This window comes from Lichenostomus cassidix, chromosome 1Aa (genome assembly GCF_008360975.1).
Source record: "Lichenostomus cassidix isolate B80296 chromosome 1Aa, HeHo_3.0, whole genome shotgun sequence".
NCBI classification, from domain to species: domain Eukaryota; kingdom Metazoa; phylum Chordata; class Aves; order Passeriformes; family Meliphagidae; genus Lichenostomus; species Lichenostomus cassidix.
Genome location: NC_139480.1, coordinates 11304189 through 11331529, shown reverse-complemented (window position 1 = coordinate 11331529; position 27341 = coordinate 11304189). Strand labels below are relative to the sequence as shown.

General features: G+C 37.6%; 1 protein-coding gene across 13 annotated transcripts in view; it reads right to left on the bottom strand.

Moving 5' to 3' along the window:
• The window catches only part of MAGI2 (membrane associated guanylate kinase, WW and PDZ domain containing 2), a 699878-nt gene that overhangs the window by 244785 nt on the left and 427752 nt on the right, over positions 1-27341 (bottom strand). For 12 of the 13 annotated variants that reach the window (XM_085039895.1, XM_085039928.1, XM_085039912.1 and 9 more), the window contains one exon: positions 92-307. In XM_085039895.1, the coding sequence (XP_084896021.1) occupies positions 92-307 (216 nt within the window). Of the gene's footprint in view, positions 1-91; positions 308-4900; positions 4920-27341 lie in introns of those variants that run through there. The other variant, XM_085039958.1, reaches the window with a different exon arrangement.

The following is a 27341-nucleotide window of genomic DNA, read 5'->3' as shown; positions in this document are numbered from 1 at the left end:
TACCTGAACATGCATATTCTCACTGCAGAAGGAGGTAACTGAGGACTCTGAATAACACAAACTCACTGCAAAGTAAGAAGGAAGAACAGACCTGGTGTTACTGTCACATCATTTCCATTGACCACAGGCCTTTCTTCCTCTTCTTCCTCTGGTGGTTCAATGCCTGTCTTCTCCATATTGCTCACAGACTTATTCCTTTTACGTTTGCCTTCAGCCCCGGGAGTGGCACCTGGGAGGATCTGGTCTGTCACATTTAACAGCAGCGGAGCAGGTTCTGCTGGAGGCTTCGGAGTGCCGTAATAGTTGTCTGGAAAGAAAGGGAATAACATAAGATTGCAGAAATACACAGGCTGCTGCTGCTTCTTTTATCTGAGATTAGTGGATGTGTGAGGTAGGATCTGGCTCATCAGCTAATATAAAGAATAGTTCAAAATATTTTCTGCGAAATTGAATATTTACCTTTCATGAAATGGTAACTAATTTCCTTGGTGGTAGCACTAGTGATCAAGTTATTCTCACAAGCATGTCTTATTAACAATTTCTGAAACTATAACAGGTTAAGTTTACATTCCTCTCATCCAAATACCTAACAAATAGGCAGTGTACCAGGGCTGTTCTCTTATTTCAAATCATTAGTTAGGACAAATTAGTTTGGCAACATTTATGCCACAAAACAAGAGTTTCTTAAGGAACAAAATTATGACAAGAATATTGGTTATTTATTACATCATTTTCATTCCCTCAAATTATCTCACCTGCTTAGAAGGTAAATAATCATCCAATGATTCAGAGATTTGCAGTTTTCAGTAACACTTTCACTATGTTGTTTTTCATATTTGTCAAATTTTTGCTATTCACCAGCTCAAAATTTGTAATAGTTAATGCTAATATATTTTCAAAGAAAGCTGAAACCTTATGCTTTAGGGCTTAACATTATCTCAAAGTACTAAGGAATTCTGAGAAGACTTAAGGTGGCTGACAGATTGCCTTCTATTTGTCTCTCATGAAATTTCTGGCAACTTCCTCTGAGTCATCTACTTTCTGTTAGAAGGGTTATTAGATTAGATGGACCATGGTCCCTTCTTATTTATCAATATCTGTACGTTTACATTTCTAGCACATTTGATCTCAAAACTGGTGTCTTACTGCTACCACAAATTCATCATTAAAAACATGGTAAAAAATAGAACAGTAACATAATTAAATAATATTTTAAAAAAGCATGTGCTTTCTAAAAAGAAACATAAATAGTAATATAAGATATAAAGTTGAAAATATGCTATTTATGCAGTTATCTTTTTTCATCTGTAAGCTGCATTGAAGGTCAATGAACATGATGTTTTACAAGTAGATTTCCAGCAGTTATTATGGGAAACTAAAAATACTGTCCAGAAAGCTGTCTGAGAAACTTAAAAAAAAATAAAAAATAAAGCACCTGTGCAAGGATATCAAGTAATGAAAATATTTGTAGACCATATGACCATTTTTTAATTTCTTAGCCCACTATTTAGGACTTGTGTACAATCAAATATGAGTAGGAACTGATACAAATACTGTAACCACATATAGGCATGACAAAAATAAATGCATATGTTATATGTGCACAGTAAACCATCATAAAATACATTTTGCAGGCAGAGTAAAAATTATTACGGGAAGTTGTATTCCTGTGTGTTTCCAAGGACTTACAATGTTGTACATGACCACCTCAGTACAGGTAAGTAACTGAACAGCCTTGCAACTACTGAATACTCTGAATTTTTCACAGCAGTTTAACAAAATAATATTAATAGCAGATGTTTCTGTAACTGTAATACACAGAAAAAATACACTGTGTTAAGTGACACTCCTATTCACCCTGGACTTAGGGATGTTTGGATGAAACACTGAGTCACTGCAGAATTTTTTGGATTTTATGAAGTGGCAGCAAGTTTAACCCAGAGCCCCAGCAGGGCAATGAGATGTGTCTCTGTAAGGGTGACTGTGGGAGCTCTCTCTGAGTCCAGAGTTAAAGCAGAGGAGCAATATTTTGGGTTTAAGGGGAAAAAGGAAATCTACATCGATCCACTCACAAAATTGTACCTCCAAAAAATGTCAAGGTCAGATCTGGTCACAGTCAAATTTCTAAGATCTGACAGCACAGGCTATTTTGGGAGTATCTGAAAACCAACAGTGCTCCGTTGGAAGTCTACTTTTGTACTGCTTTAAGATCATGTTACCTTTATTAGTAATGCTTTACTGGAGACTGCATGTCTGAAATATCACATATTTTGAAAAAAAAGATTCCTCAATTAAAAAACTCCCTGGCCTAAGCCATTTTACAAGTCTCCATGAGTGCCCCAGAGGCCTCAACCCTCACAAAACTTGTCAAATATGCACTGACTTCCACTGATTCCATAAATCAGTGTGACACAAACTGTGAAACTAAAAGTGCAGTACCTTGGCTTTTTTCCTTTCCTTAGTTTTGTCATTGTCATACAAAATTGAGTTCAGCAGTAATTAGCAGTAATGCTAATATACTGAAGAGTAGATGAGGTATTTTAATTAAAGGACACTCTCATGTTATTTTAAAATATTAGACACTTTCAGTTTGACTGACTGCATGCATTAGTGAGAAACAGAGATAAAACTCACTAAAAAAAACCCTGTGAATGTTACATATATAAAAATATAAGAAGAAAATGCACTTGTAAGATCAGGAGCCAAAGAGAATTTAACTTACTCAGTTTCAAAGTGGACATACGGTGTAATTTCCAGCTTCTGTCTTCTAATGTAACACTTTATGTGCTTCGTGATCCAGTGACCATTGATTTAAATGTGAGTTTTACATTATTAATTGCAACCTACCTATCAATCTATATCTTTAGCTCAAAAATATGCATAAGCAATGCAAATAAAAAAAAGGAACTATGCACACATTGATATAATCAGTGTGTCATAAAAAAATTAGTTAAACCCCGATGGAAAAAATACATAGGATGAGAGACTAGCCATTTAAATGAAGGAGAAATGCTCCATTACAGAAAAATGAGAATCAATGTAAACTGTATCTTTTATCAAGAAGAGATTTGCAGTGTCTTGAAATTCCTTATTTAAGACTTAGGGCATTAGAGCTAATGGGAAACTCTCTCAAAAATCCTTGGTAAATTTGATACCTAGGCATAATATAGACACTAAATGTTAAAAACCCATAACTTTTGTTGCCATGAATATGGAAAATCTCTGATCTCTTTTTCATCTTGCCTGAGCAAAGCCAGGGCTGGTTCAATAGGTTATTGTTGAAACACTAATCATAAGACACTGAAATTAATTTTTCTGTATGTATAGAAGGAATACCACATAAATAATTCCAGTTTGGGTTAATTTTTAAAAAGAAATCATTAAAAAAAAAGAAAAAAAAAGAAAGCCTACCAAAGAAAAACATAAATCCCATGCTCATTGGCAGTGAGAAAAAACAGCAGTTAGGAGTTTTTTTAAGAAATGAATGGAGCACAAAACAGACAACACCTTTATAACACTATACAAAACCACATAGTACCCTCTCTTTTGTATACTGCCTGCTGTTCTGGTACTTGCCTCTCAAAATTACATGGGGGAACTAAAGAAGGGCAATTAAAGCTTGGAACTGCTTAAATTGATTTTGAGTTTTCAGCTTGGAAATGGGACAACTGAAGGGGCATGTGGCAGATATGTATAAAAACAGGAGAACCCTGGGAAAGTGCCTAGAAAATCAATGAATGGATGCTTGACTTCCCACTTCATGAGAACAAGAGGATGCCCAACAAAATTAGCAGGTTTAAAACAAGCAAAAGAAGTGTTTTTTTTTTTCACACAGCATCAGAGAATAGTAGCATTCACTGTCAGATGCTACCAGTACCATAAATGCAGTCAAAAAGCAATTATACAAAATCATAGAAGAAAAAAAGGCCATGAAAGCCTATTAAATGTGAAGGTGCAAATTCTGAATCAAGAGTTTCACGCAATCTGATTGGTGGAGTGCAGAATAGAACTCTGCATGCCTTCTCTGTTCTTGTATTTTATGCCTTAACATCTACCAAGGGGCACTAGTGGAGACACTTTCCCTCGATTTGACTACATGCAGCTGCTCTATTACTCAGCCTCTTTGTTGTACTCAAGAAAATGAGCGTATACTCACCTGCCACCCCTTCACAGAGTCAAGAGAGGTCATTTTAAGCCCAAGTGAAGCTCTCTGTGCTGAGCCTGAATCAAAGCCTCCATGCAGACAGGCATTGCAGAAAAAGCACCACTGCTGAATCCATCTGGCTGCTGCTCCCGATTGCTGCAGTGGTGCCAGCTGGTTCTGAGTGCAGCTGAGCACTGGAGATGGTCTGGCCTAGCCTACTGCACTTGGCTGCCCAAGTGGCTTGGAAGCCATGGCACAGCGACAATTACCGAGTGTTCCTTGCCACCCCCGAGCTGTGTGAACCCTGATCAGTGCCCTGATTCTGCAAGGAAGAGTCAGAGAAATTACTGGGTGGGTTTGCTCTGATGGCAGAGATCGGATCAGGAAGTCAGAAAGTCACAAGAAGCAGAAAAAAGGGGAAATAAGGAAGACAAAACAGCTTACTTTTTTCCCCTTAACCTTAGCTCACTTATGTCAGGAAGTAGTAAGACTTTTATCGATAAAGTGTTTGATGATGAAGCAATATCCTAACTTGCTTCCTGAGGAAAGGTAAGCCCTTGTGGAAGAAAAAAAGACAGAGCATTTGGGTGGTAGTAAAAAAGCACAAGAATCATCATGCTGAAATGATAACAAGACTCAAATCTACTGACAGTCCCTATACTGCTGTGTACAACACCCAGTGCCCTCAGTTACCAGGCAGTTACAAATGTGTCTCTCATGTTTGTGCTCTACTTGTGCTCCATTGCAGGGACTGACCTACATGCATTTTCCTGGCATTTTCCTCTGCCTGGCCTTCCCCGTCCCTCTTCCCTTGTGTGAGGAAAGAGCCAAAATGCAGAACAGAGTGGACAGAGAAGGGCGAGGAAAGCCTTTGCCAGGCCTGCCCTCCAGGCTGTGGAGTGGGATGTGCTCCTTGGCTCCTGGGCCAGGCCGGCCTGCGCCATCAGGCTGTGGGGAAGGATGGCATTGCTCAGAGCGTCCTTTGCTCTTGAGGCTTGCTGGTCTCATCTGAGAGATGAAAAGCTCTAGTTTAAAAATGTGTTATGAAAAGTTGAAATACTGCTGAGGAATTGGGAAATTATAGTAAAAATGAACAATCAGACAGAAAACAAGAGGTGTGCCAGAGCTTGAGGCTTTTAGGATGAATACTTCCAGCTATGGTGTGACTCACATTCTGAGCCCAGAGCAGAAACACATTCCTTTTCACAGTTATTTTTAGAGTGGGATGAAATAATACCCAGCTACAAATACACACCTGCCTCTGCTTATTCAGCACCCTCATTTAGATGGATCTGTCTTTGCTGTTTATACAGCTTTGAATTGCTGAAGTATCAGTCAAAATTGCGTGAGTCAGCCACAACTCTAGGAAATGAAAGACAAACCTTATTTTTCAGTTATGAGAACAATTATTGCAAGTGTTATGATGAATGTTAAACCTCCACATATTTGCTTTTGTGATCACTCACTATTGATAATAAATTAAGGGGAAGTACTCAGAAGACTAATTGTTGCCTAATTTGAGTTACATTTGATATTTTAATGGTTCACAAGCAAATACACAGGGAAAAGTAATACATTATGAAGGTATAGGGTGTTTTAGGTAGGCCAAAATTAATTTAAGTTTAAACAAAATAATAATGTGAACACATATGAATATTTTATTATTTGAATAAAAGAAGATGGCTGCATTTATTTATGACTAGAAGCTTACTGCATACAACAAGAAGCATCTGTTTATAATTTATGTCTGTTTATAATCAGTATCCAGATGAAGACTGGTGACAAATGTTGTCCCTCAGGGGTCCGTATTTGGAAAAACAGTATTTAATGTCTTCATCAGTGACATCACCAGTGGGACTGTTCACTCTCAGCAAGTTTTCAGATGACACCAAGCTGAGTGGTTTGGTTGATACACCTGAAGAGCAGGTTGCCATCCAAAGGGACCTGGACGAGCTCCCGAAGTGGGCTCATGGGAATCTCATGAGGTATAAAAAGACCAAGTGCAAGGTGCTGCACCTGGGGTGGGGCAACCCCCCCTGCCAACACAGGCTTGGGGTGAACAGATGGAGAGCAGCCCTGCTAAGAAAAACTTGGAGGTGCTGGTGGGAGAAAATCTGGACATGACCTGGCAACATGCATTTGCAGCCCAGAAAACCAATTGCATCCTGGACTGCATTGAAGGCAGTGTGGGCAGCAGCATGAGGGAGAGTATTCTGCCCCTCTGCTCTGCTCTCATGAGACCCCACGTGCAGTGCTGCATCCAGTTCTGGGATTCATGGCACAAGAAAGACATGGACCTGTTGGAGCAAGTCCAGAGGAGTGACACAAAAATGATGCACCACTCCTATGAGGACAGGCTGAGAATTGGGGTTGTTCACCCTGGAGAAGAGAGGACTCCAGGGAGACCTTATCGCAGGCCTTCAGTACCTAAATGGGGGTTATAAGGATGACTATATATAAAGACCTGTTGCAACAGGACAAGGGAAAATGGTTTTAAAGAGGGTAGATTCAGACTCGATAATAAAGAAGATATTTTTTTGTTATAAGGATGGTGAAACACTGGAAAAAGTTTTCCAGGGATGTAATGGATATCCCATCCCTGGAAACATTCTAGGTCAACTTGGACAAGCCTCTGAGGAACCTGATCTAGCTGAAGATGTCCCTTCTCATTAAAGGGAGTTGGACTAGATGACCATTAAAGGTCCTTTCCAACTCAAACTATTCCATGATTCTATGAAAATCAATGATCTTTTCATAACACTTATTTTTTAACTTAATCTGCTCTGGAGTCTGCAAATGAACTATTATGGCCTATATTCACCCTACCTAGCTTTAAGTGTTTAACTGATGGAGTGCTTAATTGGTGTTAAGTACAGCAATCATCTTTCAGGAAATGCCTAAAAAATATCTGCATCTATAGTGACCCCCAGCCTGCAAGCCCTGGGATATCAGGCTCAATCCTGCTGCAGTATGGAGTTCATGCCCTGGGCATTCTTTGGATGTAAGTTTAAGTGTAGGTTTCTGTTAACCTCCAGAAGACAGCAAGATAACAAGCTTATGGTTTTGGTATTGTTTAGGGCAGGCCCAAAACACTGGCAGTATAACCAGCAGGGTAAGATCATATGTAGCTGGTAGTCTTTCAAATTTTTTGTTAAGATTTCCTGGCCAACATATCCCAGGAATATGGGTTGCAGACATCTTCTTTGAAGGATTTAGTATTGGAATAGTTAAGACTGGAAAAGGCAGCTAAGATCATAAACGCAACTGTTAATACAGCACTGCCATGTTCACCACTGAACCATGTCCCTAAGTGCCACAACTACAAGTTTTTTGAACACTTTCAGGGATGGTGATTCCACCACTTTCCTGAGCATCATGTTTCATTGCGTGAAATGGATGTCAGACTGGAAGGAATTCTTAAATGCAGGTTCTGTGGACTTCCATGAACCAACCATGTGGTATCACCATGTTCTCAATTCACTGCGCTCACATATCACTTTGCCATAAAAGTATGTCTAATCAATTGCCATCTTCTTATGAAATCACTTTATTCTAACATTTCTGATCATCTGTATATGTAATTTAGAACATTTTTGGATGTGTGTTTTGTTCTGCAGTAAAAGCACATAAGTATAGAATATTCCAAAACTGAAAAATCCCTTTCTCAGTATCTTTACAACCATCTCATAAAGTTCCTAAAGAGGGAGACAGTACATAGACTTTGTTAAAATATAATTAGTGATGTATTTTAACAAAATCCAAGACAATTACCACCTCCTTAAGGAAGTCTAGCAAACTTCTTTTCACCCACTCACCCCTAAGTGATTAATTTATTTTGACGGGTGACTATGCTGTAATTAGGGCTTTTTTTAATCATTGCTGTAAGGTTGGGTGAGTAGAGTTTGTTCTTGGGTTCATACATTTTCATGATGGTTTTGCAAAGCTGCTTGATGGATTAAAGTTGCAGAGCTCTTACTGTGACGCCAAAGAAAATGGAATTAAAATTGAAGCCTTCTGAAACCTTTAGATTTTAGATTTACATGGGTATTATTTTTACTCATGAACTTGTGTCATTAAAATGGCTAAGAAATAGGAAAGGTCGTAGTTCAGATCTCTCAGAATTTAGGGAAAAAAAGTTAGATATGCTACTATGTTTTACAACAACAGCTTTTAACTTCTATTGTGTTCCCTGAAATATTCCCAAGAAAAGTTATATTTTTACTATGATCTTGGCATCTACTTTCAGTTTCTCTTTGCGGCTACTTCTAGGTTTTTTTTAGCCAGAGACTGAAGGTCCCAGAGATATCTTTGCCCTTCTTTTTCTAACTAAGCCTTTGAATCCAGATTTCTTAGTTCTCTGAGTCTTGCTGTTAAATTAAAATCTGAATTAAATATACAAATTAAAATTTATTTACTACGGGAATGCTGTCTGAATGAGTTACACAATAGATACAGAACTAATTCCACACTGGTTGGATACAGACATCCCCAGGGCTACTTGTTACAAAGTCTGTTTTTTCTCCCCTTGCTATTTCCTAACTGCACTGGGCTTTAGCTATAAATGAAGTTACTCAAAAGAAATACTTTCTGGTCATCCTGGGATTCTGCTAGAACAGAGAGGTGACACTTATTGTGTGTGCATTCCCAGCAAAGACTGGAGCATTTTCTGGCAGGGGCTGTCCAGCTGTTTCCCAGAGGCAGGGGGATTTTTGATGCCTTGTGTTGCTGTGCTTCTTCCCCAGGCAGAATTCTCATTTGGGTTGGTCTCTGCAGCTTCTGCTAACAGACATTAGGCAAATATGCTAACTTCTGTGTCAAGTAATGGCATTTTAATAACTGGCTTCAGGATTGTCTATTCATCTACATTAAAATTAAATCACTAATTATAGCTGTGGATTTTCGCCCAAGAGTGTTCTGGCCCCCAGTGAATGCAATAGCAGAGGAAGTTTCTAAGTTCACAAATACAGCAATGGAGACAAGACGGGCTGTCAAACCTTCCAACATGACAAAACTGCTGTTCTCTTACTATTGGATGGCAACTGCCCCTGATAAGAACATCTCTTTTCCATACAGACTGGGAAGGAAATACGAGTTTGGTTTTTATTTCTTAATTGGTATTTTTCAAGACAAATATCAATAACAAATGAGTTTTTGTAACATTAAGGTGGTGATAGAGTACACCAGATAAGGGATAACCTAAAAGAATTCTGATTTTCAGAAATTTTGAAGACTCCCAAATTATGGCACATGTAAGTTAGTTCTCATTTTTAAAAATATATTTTTCTTCAGAGATATCACTTCACACTTTAGTGTATTTCAGAGAGTTCAGACTTCTAAGTTTTCTTCATCACTGTTTCCATAGTTCCATTTTACCTAGCTGCTTTTCCTTTTAATTATTCTTTTTTCTCCCACCCTTTTCAGTGCTAGCGTGGCTTTATCCTATAAATACTCTGTGTTCCTTAGATTTGCTAATTAATCTTTTAGCTGTTTTCCCATGTACAAATTTAGGCACATGTGCAAGACTAATCCCTAAAGCTCTGTGTTAGAGTACAAGAAGGAAGTAGAAAGAACAATTTCACCTTTACAAAATCAGTTATTGCCTGAACTGTTTGCATCATCCCTTTAATTTCTACCAAGACCAAGCCATGTGAAGAGATACAATCCTATTGAGCACTAAATCTCTAACAGCTGGGAAATAACAGTTCTCCTGTCATATGTGGGAATCCCATGGGTTGAAGGTGTAAATAACTTTCAGATAAAGTAACTATAAACCATCCCGTGTCAAGTCCAGGTGGAGGTGGCTGCAGAGAGGGAACAGTCTTGCTTTAAGATCCCTCAAAGATTAAGGTCCTGACCTTATTTCTCCCAAATATTCTTCAAGTTTGTATTTCTCTCTGAGAAGCAGAACACATCAGTTTTAGATAATGGCCTAGAAGAGAAAGCACTGCTTATCAGATGCAGCAGTGTGCTGCACACACTACACATCATCACACATCATCACACATCTCCCAACCATCAGCAAATATGAAATGACCTTTAACTTTCATAGTGTACCAGAAGTGAAAAATTTAGACAGACCTCTTTAAAAGACCACTACTTAAGGAAAATCATGGAAAAAGGGAGAAGATTGAGTAATTAATACAAAATGGAATTTGGACTTCACAAGCAAGAATCACAGAAGCATGAATGCAGGCTATTGGAACAAGACTATGCAACAATACAGATTAATAAATACATTTTTTAACTGTTTAATAGTGTTTTGCATTCTTTAAAGCAATTTTGTCATCTGGTGTCATCTTCTAAAAAGCAGTAGTACAATCTTAAACCTCTGCTTTCCCAGCAAAGAAACATGGCTCAATTCCCAACAGTGTGTTCTTTGCTGCAGCTGAGCACAGATACCAGGATACTTCTTCCTGGTATTTTAGCTTTTACTGTGAGCTGCCTATTGTTGTCTGGATATGACCCTTGAATAATCACTTGTCCCTAAATGTGTATAACCCCTAAGTGATATAGAGAGTGAGGTTTTAGGTAATTTCACTTTTCCTGCTTAGAAGTCCAGTGTGTAAAGTAATGAACTCTCTCTCCCCATCTGCCCCACTGGTGATAGGATTAATTGACCTCTGGAAGTGTATTTGGTTTTTGGTTGTTAACTTTACAAGAAGGTCCAGACACCTTTAAGCTTACTAATGATAGAGGACATGATTCAGACCTTTCATGACCAAGGTCCCAACACACTAAATCATGCTATTACTTTCTGCCTTCAGTTAAAGATTCAGGCTAAGCAAACAGTAAGATTTTCTGCTTCCCTTGTATATTTTATATATTGTGGCTAAGATTCTTGTAGAAGCAAAACTCCTTTGCCATATTAGAGAACAGCTTGCAGCAGAGTCCCTCCTTTTTGACAGTAGTGCCTACATGGTTTTACACCCTTACAAATTATCTGGAAAGATGAGAAAAGTCTAAGAACATTTCTAGACAAACTTTGATTTAGTTCAGTCTGGGCCACAGAAATGAATGTTTCTGAAGCTTCAGAAGGATTAAAAAAAAGACAAAATATAAGTCAAGGGGAAGTTACCATGTTAGATGAAATTTATTATTGATTAATGCAAATCAGGGAGCCATTTTTTTTGCAAATTACTATCCTTTATAGAGAGATACTGGCATTATTTCAGACAGCTCACTGTATAGTAGCAGCTTCCTTCTGCTAAATAATAAGCAGCACTAGAATCATTAACTGAACTGAAGGAATAGAATGGCATGCAGTGCTCATCTTCAATTATATGGTTAAGGACTTTATTGCATGCAGCGTTGGCCCAGACATTTTTAAGGAAAAAAAATACAGAAATAAAAGATGTTCTAACAAAAGCAAGTCAAATTATAAGCTTCCTATATAAAAATAAAATGCATTTCAGTTGTACAAATTATGAAGGAAAGGATGTGCTAAATTTTTCAGATGAAGTTTTGAGTGAAAAATGGCAATGAATTTCAAGAACATAGAGTTACTACACAAGAAGTTCTTGAGAGATTACCCATATGTTAAATCAATTCATAGTTGCTACAGATCTATCTGAAAATGCCATGCGCAGGGAAGTAGGAGCTAGATGAAGTTTACTCAAAAAATGATACTGCAGAGGTCTTACAGTTCTGAGAATTGTCTGATCTGTCTTTTGCCTGACATAAAATGCTGGATTAATGTGCCCACCCCTGGTTTGATCAGTACTGTGTTTCCTCTTTTGTTTTTGTAGGACTTTAGGCTTATTTTAAAATCTGTGTTTCTAGACACCTTATACATTTTCAGAGTGGCATTTTCTCTGTGTTATAGTTGGAAAACTGTCTCCAACTGCCTTGACAATCTCATGCAGCCACTCTACACTGTTAATTTCATTTGACATTTTCTTCAAACTTGAGGAAAAAAGGAGATCCCTGTAGTCAATCAGTTTTTGTATTCATTTATTCAAGCTGCTACCAGAGAAAGTTATCTTGCCAATTGGAGAGGTGTATAGGGAATCCTTTCCTTTTGTGCCTAAAAAAGCATCCACAGATTGTCCTGGATAGTCATCTTGTGAAACATGAATATATCAGATGTTCCCTATTGGTCTTCCCTTAAGGAGTTGTCAGAATAAATAAAATTACATCTCAGAGACTCACAGTAATTCCAGGTACAAAAAATCAACAAACAAGCTTCCAAAAAGAGCCCCAGAGAAAAAAAAAAACTACATAAATTCTCTTAGCATCAACAGATTGTTATTTTGCCATATTAGTGCGGATCATCAGGTTTTTTAAGGTAGTTCGGCATTATAAATCCTAAATACTAAGCCATAACTAACACTTAATGGAGGTTCTGTTTCCTGTTTTTCTTAAAGCCAGTAGGATAACGCTTTCTAATGTGGTATTTTTGCCTTAATTTTCTGTCTACCACCTTGCTCCTGAGATGACTGAGATATAGAGCTTTACCTTTCTCATGTGAGTTTTAATCCATAACTTTACTGCCAATGAGATCCTGTGCTATAACAAGACAATTTAGTTCCTCCAGAGCTCAGTAACTACATAAAGATGTATGATGAGGCAATCCACAGTCCTAAGAACCTGTCATAAAACCACACAATCTACCAGTGTTATAACACAACCTTCAGCCAGAAAGAAAAAAAGAAGGTTAAAAAACTAATTATTTTTGAATCATTCAGAAAATTTCAGATTAGAAACAAACTAATAGATATTGAGGAATTAAATAATTGATATTGCCTGCAGTGAGTTTATCACATATCAGTAGGGAAAAAAAAAAAAAGAATTTTTTTTTTCTGAAATTTCTAATAAATAAGTTTGATCATGCTTGATGAGCCTTTTCTCCTATTTCTTGCTCCTAAGCTATATAACCAGGCCCCACAAATTACAAGCTTCACAATGTCATTCTCCCAAAAGAAGGAATGGAGGGTCAGCTTCATTCAGGAGTTAAGGCATTCACTGGGAGGGCAAGGTGAGACATTAAATAAACTCTGACCCTCCACTGATTCTTTTCTTTGGACATGAGGTGACCAAGCAGGTAGCCAGAGGTTGTAAAGAAAGTGTCACCATCACCATGAGAGCCGGGGCATTCTGCCATTTGGCCAACTCGTATTACACATTCTCTGGTGTGCACAGGACTGCTGGGGAAGTGGGGTAAATACAGATGCTTTCCACTCATTTATTGACAGACAGAATTTAGGCACCAATAGACACTTTGGTCCCAAGGTCATGGAGGTCTCTGCACACACTGAACTCCAGAAATGCAGCAGCTGCCAGTGCTGACTGAGTTAAGTGTTATTGGAGTTCATGGTGGCAATGTTGCTCTTAATTTACACTAGAAAGACACAATCAAAATGTTGTTTACAACAGTAAGAGTTGTAGATCTGTCTGATCAACAGCAGAAAGAGCAGTTGTAAAAAGATGAAGAGTTTTCACTTTGTCTCTCAAAGATGTTATCTAATAACTGCCTGAAGGCCACTAGACAAATAATTAAAAACAGAAGTAAAGTAAATTAATTGTTATTCACCAGGTTGACTATGAGGGACAAAAAAAAAAAGAGAGGTAGCTGAAAAATCTGTGCTCTTTTCATTCTCTGTCAAGGACAGCCAAATGTTTTTGATGTGTGGTCTGCACAGTCATTACAGATTGAAGCCAACATGCACAACTGTCCAAGTGTTTCTTATCTCTCTCTTTCTCATTGACACACTGTGTTGCCCCAGGCTACTTTTTGTTGGCTGTCCTTGTTTTGCCTGCCTGCCTGCTTAATTTCTGATCCTAAAATCCCATTCTGGGGTAAAAGACTTTTGTACTTTGTCATGGATACCTCTTGACTCTGCCCTGTGAGCCAGCGGAAGCAAAAAGGGACATTAAATGCATATGTCTTGTTTTTACTTTATTTTTTGAAAACTGCACCTGAGAAAAATTCTCTGCTAGTGCTAAGCACTGGCCTGGTCCTATGAAAAAGCTAAAGGGTTAGTGCTCTATGGAAAAAGAAAAATCAGTTTGGCATATGTGAATGATTTAGGCAAACTATGCATCTGTGAATGAAGGAATTTTCCAATCTGTAAAAGACTGGTACAACTATGCATATCCCTCCCGTGAAATAAACACATCGTAAGCTCAAATTGTAAGTTGATTAAATGTCCCAATGTTTTAATCATAGTTAAATCTTTAGAGAAGACCTGTGTTATCCACAACCTTCATTCCATCATGAAACTACCCTCTCACAGATATCAAAGATCTGATTCTCCCTTTGCGTGAGCGTAAAACAAATACTTTCACTGAAGCTAATGGACTTGCTGTGTTATGAAGGAAATGCAAAAAGTTGGGTTTTTTGGTTTTTTTGTGGTCTTTGAGTGATTACTTATGACAAGATTCACTATATTTACTCTTGTAAATGGCAAATAATTTCTCGTAATTTTCATTCTGGACAGAAAATGGTTGGGAAGATTCAAAAAGTAATAACAACCTTGAACACTTATGCAACACTTCACATTTCAAACTGCTTCAGAAATACAAACCAATTAGGCTGTCATTATGATTTATGCTAAGGGAGACGAAATATATAAACAAAGTCAAATGCAGGGCTCCAAACTACAGTTCTGTGAATTACAGATCACAGAAACAGCTTAGGGGTGTAAAGCACAGAGACTGGGCTAATCCTGGAAAATGGAACATAAAACTATGAAGTAGATTGAGTAACAGCAACGACATTGTAACCTAGTTACTGTTGAATGGTCACATCTCTCCATACGGCACACAGAACACTTAAGTACACTACTTGTCTAAATAAGCATTATCAGCTTCATCTCACATATAACTATCGTTCATTAGCTCATTAGTGAATTTCTTGAGAGATCTGATTTGCAATGCAATTACCCCTGGCAGATCTGTCTAAACTGATAACCAAAGGGCAATTAAAATCAGTACCCACGTCTGACCATTAGATGGTTTAAAGAGTAATATCTATGCTACTGGTTCCTTTTACGAGTACATTGTTAACATTAGGAGCATAAATGCTAATTAGAGTAATGACTTCATTCACCAATTTCTTTTCTACAAGGCCATTTGGATCAGAATCCAGCTTCTCTGTTTGAAAGGGCAAGTTCTTTTTAATTAGGACAGCTACTCCACTGGCACCAGTAGTAAATGAGAGGAGAGATGAAGGTCTCACCCATCAGGATTTTTCCTTTTTTCTTTGTTTCTGTGTAGCATTCAGTATTTCAGAAAAAAGCTCCAGTTTTAGTCAGGAAAAAGGAAAAAGTCCTCATTCTTTTAATGTTAATGCAGATCTTTGACAAACATTTATTTGCAGCCCAGATATTTTCATATGGTCATTTTTGAGATAGATTTTTCCTCCCTGCATGTTTCAGTAGGTAGATCAGTAGCTTTAGGTCATTGCTATTCCATTGGATCACCCCCCTAAGGCAGAGGTCTGTGCCAGAGTGAGACTAGCTAAGCAAAAGCTTCAAAGACTATTTAATTTCAAGCCTGCTCTGCTTTTGTGCATCTCTCACTCCTCAATCACTCTCTGACCCTGTCCAGGCACACACATGCAACTGGGAGAGGACAGGCTGCTCTTAGCAACAGTGGTGCCCAGAGCTCTGCCTGGTGCTGACCTGCACTGCACAGCAAAGGATTCTGATTCCAACCTGCAGAAATCACAGCAGGAACAGACAAGGAGCAAACAAATGTAGGCTGAGGAGATAGAGTGAGGAACACACGACTGCACTTGCAGGGTAGGAAACATTTTTCCTCATCATTTTTGCATAGACTGGCAAAGCCTCATGGACTTTCACAAGGCCACTGACACCTTTCCTTCTTAAAAGCTGGGATACATTTTTACAGAATATGTTGGACTCTTATGAATTAATTCCTAGCAATGTTTCTTAAATCTGTCCTTGTAACTGTTGGACATCTGCATACATATGCCCTTACAGCTCTTAGTGGCTAACGATGGTCTTGAGTAAAGGGGGCTGGAGTTACATGATTACTTCACATGACAGAGCAGCAGGGTGTAAAGGCTGAACTTATGTTCTCAGAGGCTCTGAAGGACTCTGTTTCTGCAGGTTCTGAGACCCACACTTCACATTCCTGTCCCCAAAAGAGCAAAGAATAAGAAGAACCAGACATAACTGGGACTAGATCTGGATGTCAATCTTCAGCCAGTTTTGAAACAAGTTCCTTCTGGACTCTCGTGCCAGTCTATGAGCTTGTGGGCAAATTCTGTGTGTAGAATCATGAGGTACATTCCTCTGCAGAAAGGAATAACTGGCAGATAAGATAGGAATACTCTAAGGAGCAACCTCTTAGCATCGGTAAAGATGGCAACTTGTGCATGCAGAAATGTGCACAAGAATATACATTTACACACACACATTAGTAATATCATGCACAGGCAAGATTTCTCAAGCACAGACATGAGAGAAAGACATGTCTTATCTTGACCCTAGCTAGGTCACTAGGAGTTACGAGTGGGAATATGCAGAGGCCTTGAAAGAACAATTTATTTGGACAATACCAACAATCCCTTCCTAAGATTTAGCACAGCAAGAAACTGTCTTACTCTGATGTAGACCCAGAAAAGCATTGCTAAAATCAGTGTCTTTAATCCTATAAAAGAAAGCCAAGCAGATTAATTTATAATATTAATAATAATAGCAATTCTTCCATATTTCTAAAAATAGTATACTCCTTGTACATAGTTAATACCAGGTCCAACTTATCCATACTAAACACCTCTATAGCAGGCTAAAATTGCAAAATTAATAATTTTGTCAAACTCTCTTCACTTCTAAAGGGTTTTGATGATACTGTGGCCAGTTTATACAGATGAACTTGACTCAGTACATCGAAAGAGCAAAGTTTAAAGAACTGCTGAAATTGCCAGGTTGAAGCTACATCAGCGCAATGTCAAGGTGATGCAGACATTTTCCCTAGGGCACTACCTATATTATAACCAAAATTTATATTAAATCAAAGGAATATGTAGTCACTACTACAAAAGAAGTCAACAGTGTAAGCCCTGCTATTAATAGTTCACAGTGTTAGAAGATCAAAGGTGACCCAGGCATGGAGAATACATAAGAATGAGATCCTCAGACAGAAGGCAAGATTAGATGGTTACTGAGCAGGCTGCAAGGAAAAATTTACAGGGCTACTGTCACTTCTGATTTTTAAGCTGGATGTTCCACATTAAAAATGTCATTCAGAATGATCCTAAAACTTGCTGCTGCGTGCCATTAGTTAAAGTGCTGCGTTAACATATTAGTGCTGCAATAACATCACTGCCTCCCCAGCACAAAGTTTTAGTGTTTTCTTTGGAAATGCTGAATTTCTGTGCACATTTTCTGTCCAGAAGAACTAATGATATCACTGCCACTATATTCACCAACCTTGCTGAGCAAGACCTATTTTTGTGTGAAGTTCTCAAAATAGGTTTTAGATTGCAGCCGTGTTGCAAGTTGGAATAAATCCAAGGCTGGTGGAAGTTGTACCTGAACCCCATTCCTCATCATTGCCCTGTTATGGACCATCATCCTTACTGACAGTTCACTCCAGTGCTCCTAGCTGTTTTTGTCTAAAATACCAGAGGGCTGTTGAGTACAACCTGCTCTGCTGGCAGATAAATGAGAACTACAGAAAGAGAGGGGTGAGAGAAAGCAACAGTGAACAGCCAAGGTGGCCAGTTCTCCACCAGCTGGTGCTGGGAGGGATGTCTGTCAGTGCCCCAACAAAGGAGTGAAATCCAGCTGTCATATTGACATAATGAATCCAACTCAAGCACTGTGCAATAAAGGATGTAAGGATCTTTTAACCCATTAATTCTTTTTTTGGCCCTAGCATTAGCTTAAAATGCAACTCTATTGTGTTCTGTCTCTGAATCTCCTTTAGTTTCATGCAAGCTTGGATTAAATACAGATATTTCAGGTTATTAGTCAAAAAAGCTTTCCAGATGCAGAACTCAATGTCCTTCAGATGCCCATGAAACAAAGACTTTTGCACTGAGTGCAGTGGAGAAATGACTAACTGGAAATCCAGAAACCTGAATGGTAGTAAGTGTATGTAAAGTTGTATTGGGTAGATGTGAAAGCAAAACAATTCTGCTTCATACTGCCAGTACCTGTGCAACTTGGAAAGAGGTTTTGGGCTTGACTGCTCATATGTCAATCTGTCTGCTCACAATACAGCAGGATTGTTTATGGGAGAGACATTTTTAAAAGATAATTACCTGGTGGTTAGAAACCCTTGGACAAAATCCATTCACAGACATTATTTGAAGAAAGTAATCTATGGATGGCCATGAATACGGATGCTTTTTTTTACCCAAGTTACATGTTTTATAAATTGGCATGCTGATTAATCACTTGATTCTGGTTTTCAGGAAAAATGAAGATAACTAATTACTTTAAAAATATTTTTTCTTGCCTTTACTTCTTTTTTTCTTGCATAAGAATATTCTTCATGGAAGGTTTTGAGCTAAATTTAACCTATCTACTACCAATGTAGATATCAGTCACCAATTGAAAAGCAGACATAGCCACATGTTAATTTCCCTTTTCTTATTACTCCTGACACACCATTTTACTAGATCAAATTGAAAAGCTAACATGCTGAACTATTTACTATGAGGAAAGCTAGAAGGTGTTTGTCATTCAACTGATTACATTTTAATTCAAGTAAAAATTGTTGAACTGCAAATATTTTGTTTAAGGAATAGCAAAACAGTTAAATGTGAATTGTTTTAGAAAATCTATACCTAAGATTTAATGTACTTGCATTCTGATATTTTGGATTACAGCTTCTTCACAAATGTATTATGAAAGAAGACATTTGAGATTAAGAACCGTCTTTTTAAAGAAATGGTTTGAAACTTACACTCGTTTCCTATATACACTGTGAATCTTTGGTTTCCAAGCCATTGGTACTTATTTAAGCTGACTGAAAATGAAAAAATTTCCTGGCTGATGATGCTCTCTACAGAGTGGAACAGGGCAGGAAGGGCAGTAGGAAATCAGAGGGAGCTTTCACTGGATGAAGGGGTCAACGCATTGTGCAACCACAGTCTGACAGACACCTCTGGCACTGTTGCTGTGCTGGGGAGATGCTGCTCTGATGATGCCAAATACCTCCGTGTTATAAAAACAAAGAGTGCTCCAATGTTCTTTAGGATGTACTGTGCAGATTTTAAATGGATATTTTACATTTATAGACTAAACAGACAGTGTGCTCTTCTGGGACAGCCCCATTATGCAGTTGCTAAGCAGCCAGAACCTCCCGTGCACAAGGCCCATGTGCCATGCGGTGCCCCAGCAGAGTGGCTGCATCAGACCTGGGTGTAAAGGCACCTGCACAGCTCCTGGCACACAGCAGTGCTCCCAAAAGCTGGCTGGGGTGCAGGGACCACACCTGCACCCCACACAGTGCCTTGTGGCAATGCCACTCACCACACAATCCCCTAAACACAGCCAGGGCATCTCTCCATGCACAGCAGTGCCTCCCCCGTGGTGTCCTGCTGGCGGTGGTGGAACTCTGGGAATGCCAAAACTATTAGATGGACCCATCTGCTGACAGCAGAGGATGCCAGAAACAGATTCACCTGTGATGCTATGCAACACCACTGCACCAGGCAAATCTCCACCTATGGCCTGGACACAGACAGAAAAAGGACTTCTGCATCAGGGTGACTCCAACTCTGTTGGCATTTGTCACTGTTGGGAATGTACCAACAGAATCTTGTAGCAGCATTCTGCATGAGATGGTGTGATCCAGAACAAGCCACCTATAGAAGCCACCTGGCTTCTTCCTATATCTTCTTCCCCACAGGAATCTTATTAATTGGTGAGAGGGGATAATATTGAGGTTGTCAGACTGTAAGTTGTCATGGTACCCTTGTCGATACATCCATCCCTGAATTAATTGGCATTTGAATTGTTGACTGGTAAAAAAATATAATCACAGTTTTAAAAACTCAATACATGGTAGCCCTTGGTTTCTCATTATTTGCCTCCATTGCTAAAAACATGTGCATCATGTCTAATCTGAACAGGCTGAAGTTACAGCCAGGGGATTGTATTATACTGTGGCTGCGAGACTGAAGAACTATCTATTACCTGGTATCTGTTTCTACAAACCCTGCAGAAATACTTCAATAATGTCACAAAGTCACCCCTTCACCTTTATTATGCTAAACCAAACAAACTCAAGTCTGACTTTAATATTTCTTATTAATTCCTCTCCAATTTGTCATCTTCCTGCTGCACTGCATGCACCACAACTGGCCAGAGACAACCAGGAGAGCTTCAAGCAGCTTCATACACAAAGATGATGTAACCTCAGGTCCTACCAGCCTACAGACACCTAATCTCTTTGCCTTAACACTAGAGCAGGAGCTCACACCCATTTAACGCGGTTTGCCATGCTCTTAACTACCACCAATTATGAGAAAAAAATCACAACCTGCATAAATGTGTCCCAGACTAATCATTCCTTCATAAAAAAGCTTCATGTTTACAACCTATCTAATCACAGCCTACCACTCTAATGCAGAACTGGTCATCTGTCTTTTAGCAAGCAGTCCTCACTCAGTAAAACATCTCTTCACAGATGTTTGGATTTTGGTTTTTAAAACTGTGTAGTACATAACCACTTTGAAAACTATGGTGTCTGGGTATCAGAAAAACAATTTTTATATACAATTTTATACCTATTGAAGCATAAGAAAGATGTCTGTGGGGATGTTGCACAGAAGGAGCTGTGAGAACAAAATGAATTAAGCTTAACAGTGAAAAGCTAACACCGACAGACAAATACTTTCTCAAAATATTTTGCTTCCTAATAAGTCATTGTGAGTGAGAAACCTTCAAGAGAGCTGGATCTACACAAGTTTACATAACAGAAAGACCTGTATCAAAACCTTAGGAAACAATGAAATGTATGGAGGTATAAAAATATGGATTCCATCCTGTTATTGACAGAAACTGCATGACAAACTACTAGAGCAAAAATGATACATGAGATTATATTAGTTACCTCTACAGCTTTGGAACTGGAGAATAAATGATATTCAATATAGTGAATGAGTCACAGACCACTGAAACACTGTAACCTTGTCCAAGCAAGCACAAAGTCAAATTTCAACTAATCTGAATTTTAACAAATGTAAATATGATTCGTCACACTGACTTTAACAATCTTTTTTTCAAGTGTTCCAGCAAGAGGCATATTCTTATCAATACTTTTATTCAATTCCACATTACAGAAACTCCCTAGATATTTTGACCCCTAGTTAGCCTACCAAAACAATTAGCTGTTCATCATACATGATTTATTTAAACGAACAATTCAATAAAAATATTAAAAACCATGCATATATCAATAAATTATATAATAAATTGTATCCAGTTTCCACTAATCTAGTTGCACACCCACACGGGTCCTAACGTACTCAGACACTTGGTTACAGCTATAGCATGTGCTGTGGGGGAAGAAAGATGGGAATCAGACTTTTAATCCTCTTGACCTGCTGCAAGCTACACTGTTGTACAGTTTGCATCTGTTTAATGTGACTTGTTAAGGAAGACACCCTCCTAGATTAAGCTTAAAACACTCTGTGTCAACCACACATCAATAAATGTTACAAACAGAAAAACAACATTTTTCTCAAAATGATTAAAAAAAACCTGAACATATAAAACTCTCTCAAGCTGTAACCTGATTCTGATACTCATCCATGAAAAACTGTCTTCCACTTCTCGTGAGTGGGCCACAGAAAGAAGAAATTTAAGAAGGAGATAAAGCCAATGTGAAAACAACAAGCTTTGATGTTAGGAACCTATTTAGTTTTATTTAGGATTCATTGCAATTCCCACTCGCTCTACAAAGTTTTGTGCTTTTTAGTGTTTCAAAGGATCACTCAAAACTTATTATTTATTTAATACCATTCATCTTCTAGGTGCTTTAATGACTAGAACATCACAAATGAGTGGCAGAAAAAACACATAGTATTATCTATTTCAGCCCCTATCAGAATAGATCTTTTTTCTTGCACTGCAGTTATATTGCTTTCCTGTGTCTATTTAAAATATAATTAAGGTATAAAGTCAATCCTAATTAATCCCTTTTTTTAATCCATTCCCCTCCAAATAAGAAATGCATATAGTTAAGATGAATTCTGTTGAGAAAAAAGAAATCAGAATCTGAAAAGAGCATTTTACACATTATTTATCCAGCCACCAGCTGAATACTCCAGTTCCTCATAGGAGGTGGGACGATGTTACAACTTTACTGTTACAGTGGTTCTTTGTTGTCAATGCTTCCTCCCATTAAAGAATTAAGAACAAATATTACTTTTAGAGTCATTTTACTAGTGCTGCTTGAATTTCCTTTTATGTATAATTTAATTATCAGGAATATCAGATCAAAATGAGAATGACAAATGAGTTTTAAATGACATAAGGCAATCCAGTGATGAAATTTCTCATATGTTATATAGACTTCATAGCTATAGACCATGTTTTTTTCGAGTTTTTATTTCTAAATTGATAATTATTGTGCTTCACAAACTACATATAAAGATTTTTCTTAAAAGAAATGTGGCCTATAAAGCTGTTTAAATGATAGAATGGTTAAAGTCTGTTTAGATTACGTCAGGAAACCCTTCCAGGCATGTGGGGGTACAAAGGAGTTTGTACAGATACCTGTGACCAGAGGACAGTTCTGGAAAGACTGAAATATTCCTTGTCATTTCAGACAAATATTCACCATTCTGCTTAAATGATGATGCACCACAATGATGCATGTATGGAAAAAGGAATAGGATATTATCTAAGACATTTCCAGAGAGACCCAGAAGTCTCTCCCATCTGTCATGTTCAACATCTCCTTCAAAATTCTAGTCAGATTTATGAAAAAAACCCCCAAACTTCCAGGCCATTCAGGATGCTTCTGAAACATCTAACTCCTTTTCTCTTTAAAATGAAAGTTTAGGATTTCATTAATTCTGTTTTTCATCCCTGGTCTCTTCCTCTGAAATTGTCTTTTCGCAAATCCGACTCAAAGTGACACCAGTGTCCCATGCCCTGAAATAAAACATGGTTCCCTGGCAACAATATCAACACGAAAGTTCTCATGATTTTCTCTCTCACTCCTGAGTCTGCATAGATTGAATAATCCAAATAGCAGAGAAAAGCAACATGCATCTGATCTTAATGCACTGTAATTGCTAGAGACAGCATGAAAGCAAGCAAAGGTATTTGTGCTATTTATAAACTACTGGATCAGCTGACTCAGCTTCACCAGCATTTGGAATAATTCATATTATATTCAGTGAGTCATTTAATGAGATACTTTAGTGTGTCAGGCTGTGTGAAAAATATTGTTACACTTCATTTTTACCAGCAGTTTGATCTGATGGCTATAATATATAAGAGATTAAGAGCAGCATGGGTTATACCTTCAATACAATCAAGAGATGGGGAAAAAACAGCAGTTAATTAACAGACCACAGAATGGAATGGCCATGTGGATCCAGTGTTCTGAAGAAGGCTTGAATCAGTTTGTGACTAACCCTCAGCTAAATTCTCCCAAGACCTGTTACCCATCACAGAATTACAGAATCAATTAGGGTGGAAAAGACCTCTGACATAACTGAGTCCAACCTATGAGTGAACACCACTATATCCACTAGACCATGGCATAGTTTCGACCATTTGAGTTTCTCTTACCACTTCAGCTCACCCTACAATAGTAATTTGTCTGTGGGTGGATTTTTCCCATGGCTATGAATGTTGTGGAAAATAAAAGGGAAATAAAATGAGAACACCAAACTGTAATTATTTTGAAGGAGTTGTTATCAGTCTGCTTTTGTCATTTGTCATTCACACCATCTTTTCAACACTTTTAGTTACAGATTAGCACCACTGTGTATAAGATGGTTTAGCCTGTACCCTTATATATATATCTTTGATGTAAGCGTAGGTGGGGACCTTTTCTTCCCCTTATGACTGTGGGGATGCTAACACTGGATGTGGCCTTGTCTGCGCAGCTACTTTTACACCAACCTGTTTGTCATCATTCTTTCTGAGAATGTCCATCTAAAGAACAAAATAATACTGTAGTTTGTGTAAAAGAAACCCTCCCAGACTCCAGCCATGACTGACTACCAAAGTTCACTCAGGACTATGGCTACTAGATGTTGGATAAAACAAAGACCAGAGGTTACCAGCTAAGAAAACTGGAAATATTGGTCTACAATAAAGCAGAAAACGGATCACTCCCAAATCTTCCGTAGTTTAATTCTGCAGTTGTGAGCTAGAGGCATTTGGCACATAGCCAAATACTTGTCTGAGATTTTATGTGATAAGCAATGTGTAATTTACAAAATTCTTTGCTGCTTCTTCTGGGACTGAGAGAACATCTAACTATCATTAGTATTCACTGAATGCCAAGACCAAATGTATAAATATTACATTACTCAGACATGAATATAAATGAAAAATGAAGTATGTGAAACTAGAGCATGAAGTGAACCTAGAAGCAATTGGCAATTCCAGAAACACAGGAAAAAAAAGATTCAGTTGCTGCAATTGAAAGTTCATTCTTAACATTAACAGAGACTGAGACTGATAGCAGTGGGACATCAGAATACTAGACACAAGTGTCTTACCATGGAACTGAGTCCCACCATTTGTGTCAGCATCACAAAATCTTTTAGGGACAATAGTTTTGTAACCTAGAAACCACAGCTTCCCTACAGACATCCTCTGTTGGCAATGGCTGAAAGGGTGTGGATGATCTTGTACATCTGGTAGGTGAGCAGAATCATTTGATGCTCTTGTCACCATCTAATATCCTTCAAAACATCTACACTAAACATGAAAAGAAAACCTGAAAGTCAAGCACTAGTAAAATCTTCAGTTAACAGAGAACAAATTGCAGCTAATATATAAGCAAGAAGCCTTGGGGCAGGTTACTGCCTGTGAAAACCAAATTTCTGTTATTTGTAGCCAGATGTTAGTTTCTGCTGTGAATTTTCCTTTTAGCTTAAAATAGGGATTTTAATTTATAGCACTAATCAAAAGCTGCTCCAATCTTGTAAAAAATGTAAATAAACAACACTTATTCACCATGTGAATACTAAGATGAGTCTTGTAAAATAAACACATAAAAATTAGCATTTTTTATCAAAAGTACAGCTGGAAAAGACTTATTTTGTTCTTCAAGCTGGATTCCAGGGACACTTAGGATAATAATTTCCCCAAATCATTTCCTCAGTCGGTGCTTTAGTTTACTTTGGATTTTCTAAATGAGAATTTTTCTGCTGCTTCTTTTCAAAAATGTTCTATAACCCAAAGGATTCTGCTGTCAGAAATTAACCCTGAGAGCAAGATGAAATCCCTTCTTTTTAAATTTTCTGGCTATTTTACTAATACTGCTCACAACATCCTAAATAACCTCTCTTCCCTGCTGAAACTTACACATTTCAAATACATGAGAGCGTATTTTGCAATCACCTTTTCATCATAGTTATATAAATTTAATTTTTTCATTATGCTGGTCTCCCTATGCTTGATAAAAATTTAAATTGAATAAATACATAAATACTCTGAGTAATCAGGTAAAATTCTAGATCTAATTTATCCACACTACTTACAGCTTACTCCTTTGTCTAGTTTTTTTTTCCCAAATAACACTATAAATCTTACCTTGTAAACTTTAAACACTATTCAACTCACTTTATCATCCAAATCACCTTAGCCCTTCTAAGATTTTTGCCACAAGTATTTTCAGTCATCTGAAGTACATTTTAACCTGAAGCAACTGGATACAAAAGTTAGATAAATCTTCAGAAATGATGTCATTGTTTTAGTTAATGCTGAGATAATTAATAACAAAACTGCTTAACACCAGCGATGTGACTCCCAACACAGGATCCTGAGTTTTTACAGGCTCCTGTAGTAATGAAAAACTCTGAGGATTTGGAAGTATATGAGAAAATTTATGAGCCCCATTAATTATTTTCCATTGATAATAAAGACTTTCTCCTAAGCACTTGTGGAAAAAAGTTTTTTACTCGCTATACTAATAGTCTATACCCATGTGAAGTAAAAGAGACTAGAGAACATGATTATAAAGATGTGTCTTTATTTTCATTTTACAGTTTCTCAAATTTACTCATTCTTATTGCTGGAGTTCTAAAAGTGGGCAACTAGTTTGTGGATAGTTCATTTCAAGGATTATTAAAATTGTGATCTATGATTAGTGATTTGATTGGAGCACAGAAGTCACATGGTTTTGATTACCACAGGAAAAATAATATAAAAATCCTAAATGGAGAACAATCATGAAACATCATGTTTATGGAAACACTGCAAGAAATACTCACAATATTTATTGATGTATCTGCTGAGATTCAAATAAGCTTTAATAGAATCAGTAAAATGAGAGTAGAATCAAGTAATGTACCAGAGTGAAGGGATATTTCAATTACCAAAGTAATAAACACTGAAAGAGATGTCATATTATTTACTGCATTTTCATTTCTTGACACCACTCATTTTAAACCCACAGACTAAATAGCATGCATTAAGATAATTTTTGATTACTGGCAGTGAAAACATAATTTTAACTGATAATAGAACACAAATCAGGATCTTTAGATTTTGGCTTTTACAGGTTCATTATCTGACTTGGAGGAGTACATCCTAACTTCACATTCAGATAGCACAGTGATTTTATAAGTGACTTTAAGATGAGAAAATGAAGGCTTGAATACTCAACCCCCAAACTTCTAAATCTATCTCATAAGTAATATTCACGTTTAGCTGCTTTCTTAGCCTTATGATTGCCTACTGGTAATAGGATGCTTCTAGTCCTATATTTTTCACATTATTTCACGTGGACTGCATTCAGGTATGTTTCTCAAAATTATAAGTTATCTCATGGTTGCAAATTTTACTTTTATACTGCCATGGTATGTTCACCAAATACATATCCCATGATCTGATTTCTAAATACTTAATTCATTCCTTGTTGGAATATGCTTCTTAAGAACAGGACACTGTGAAAACATCAGTATTGGGTTTGGAATTAATATTTTAAACATATATAGAAAAAAAATAGGATAACCTCATGATGATTTCACTTTCTTTTTTTATAGAATGTATTGGCTAAATTATGTGTAACAACTTTGCCC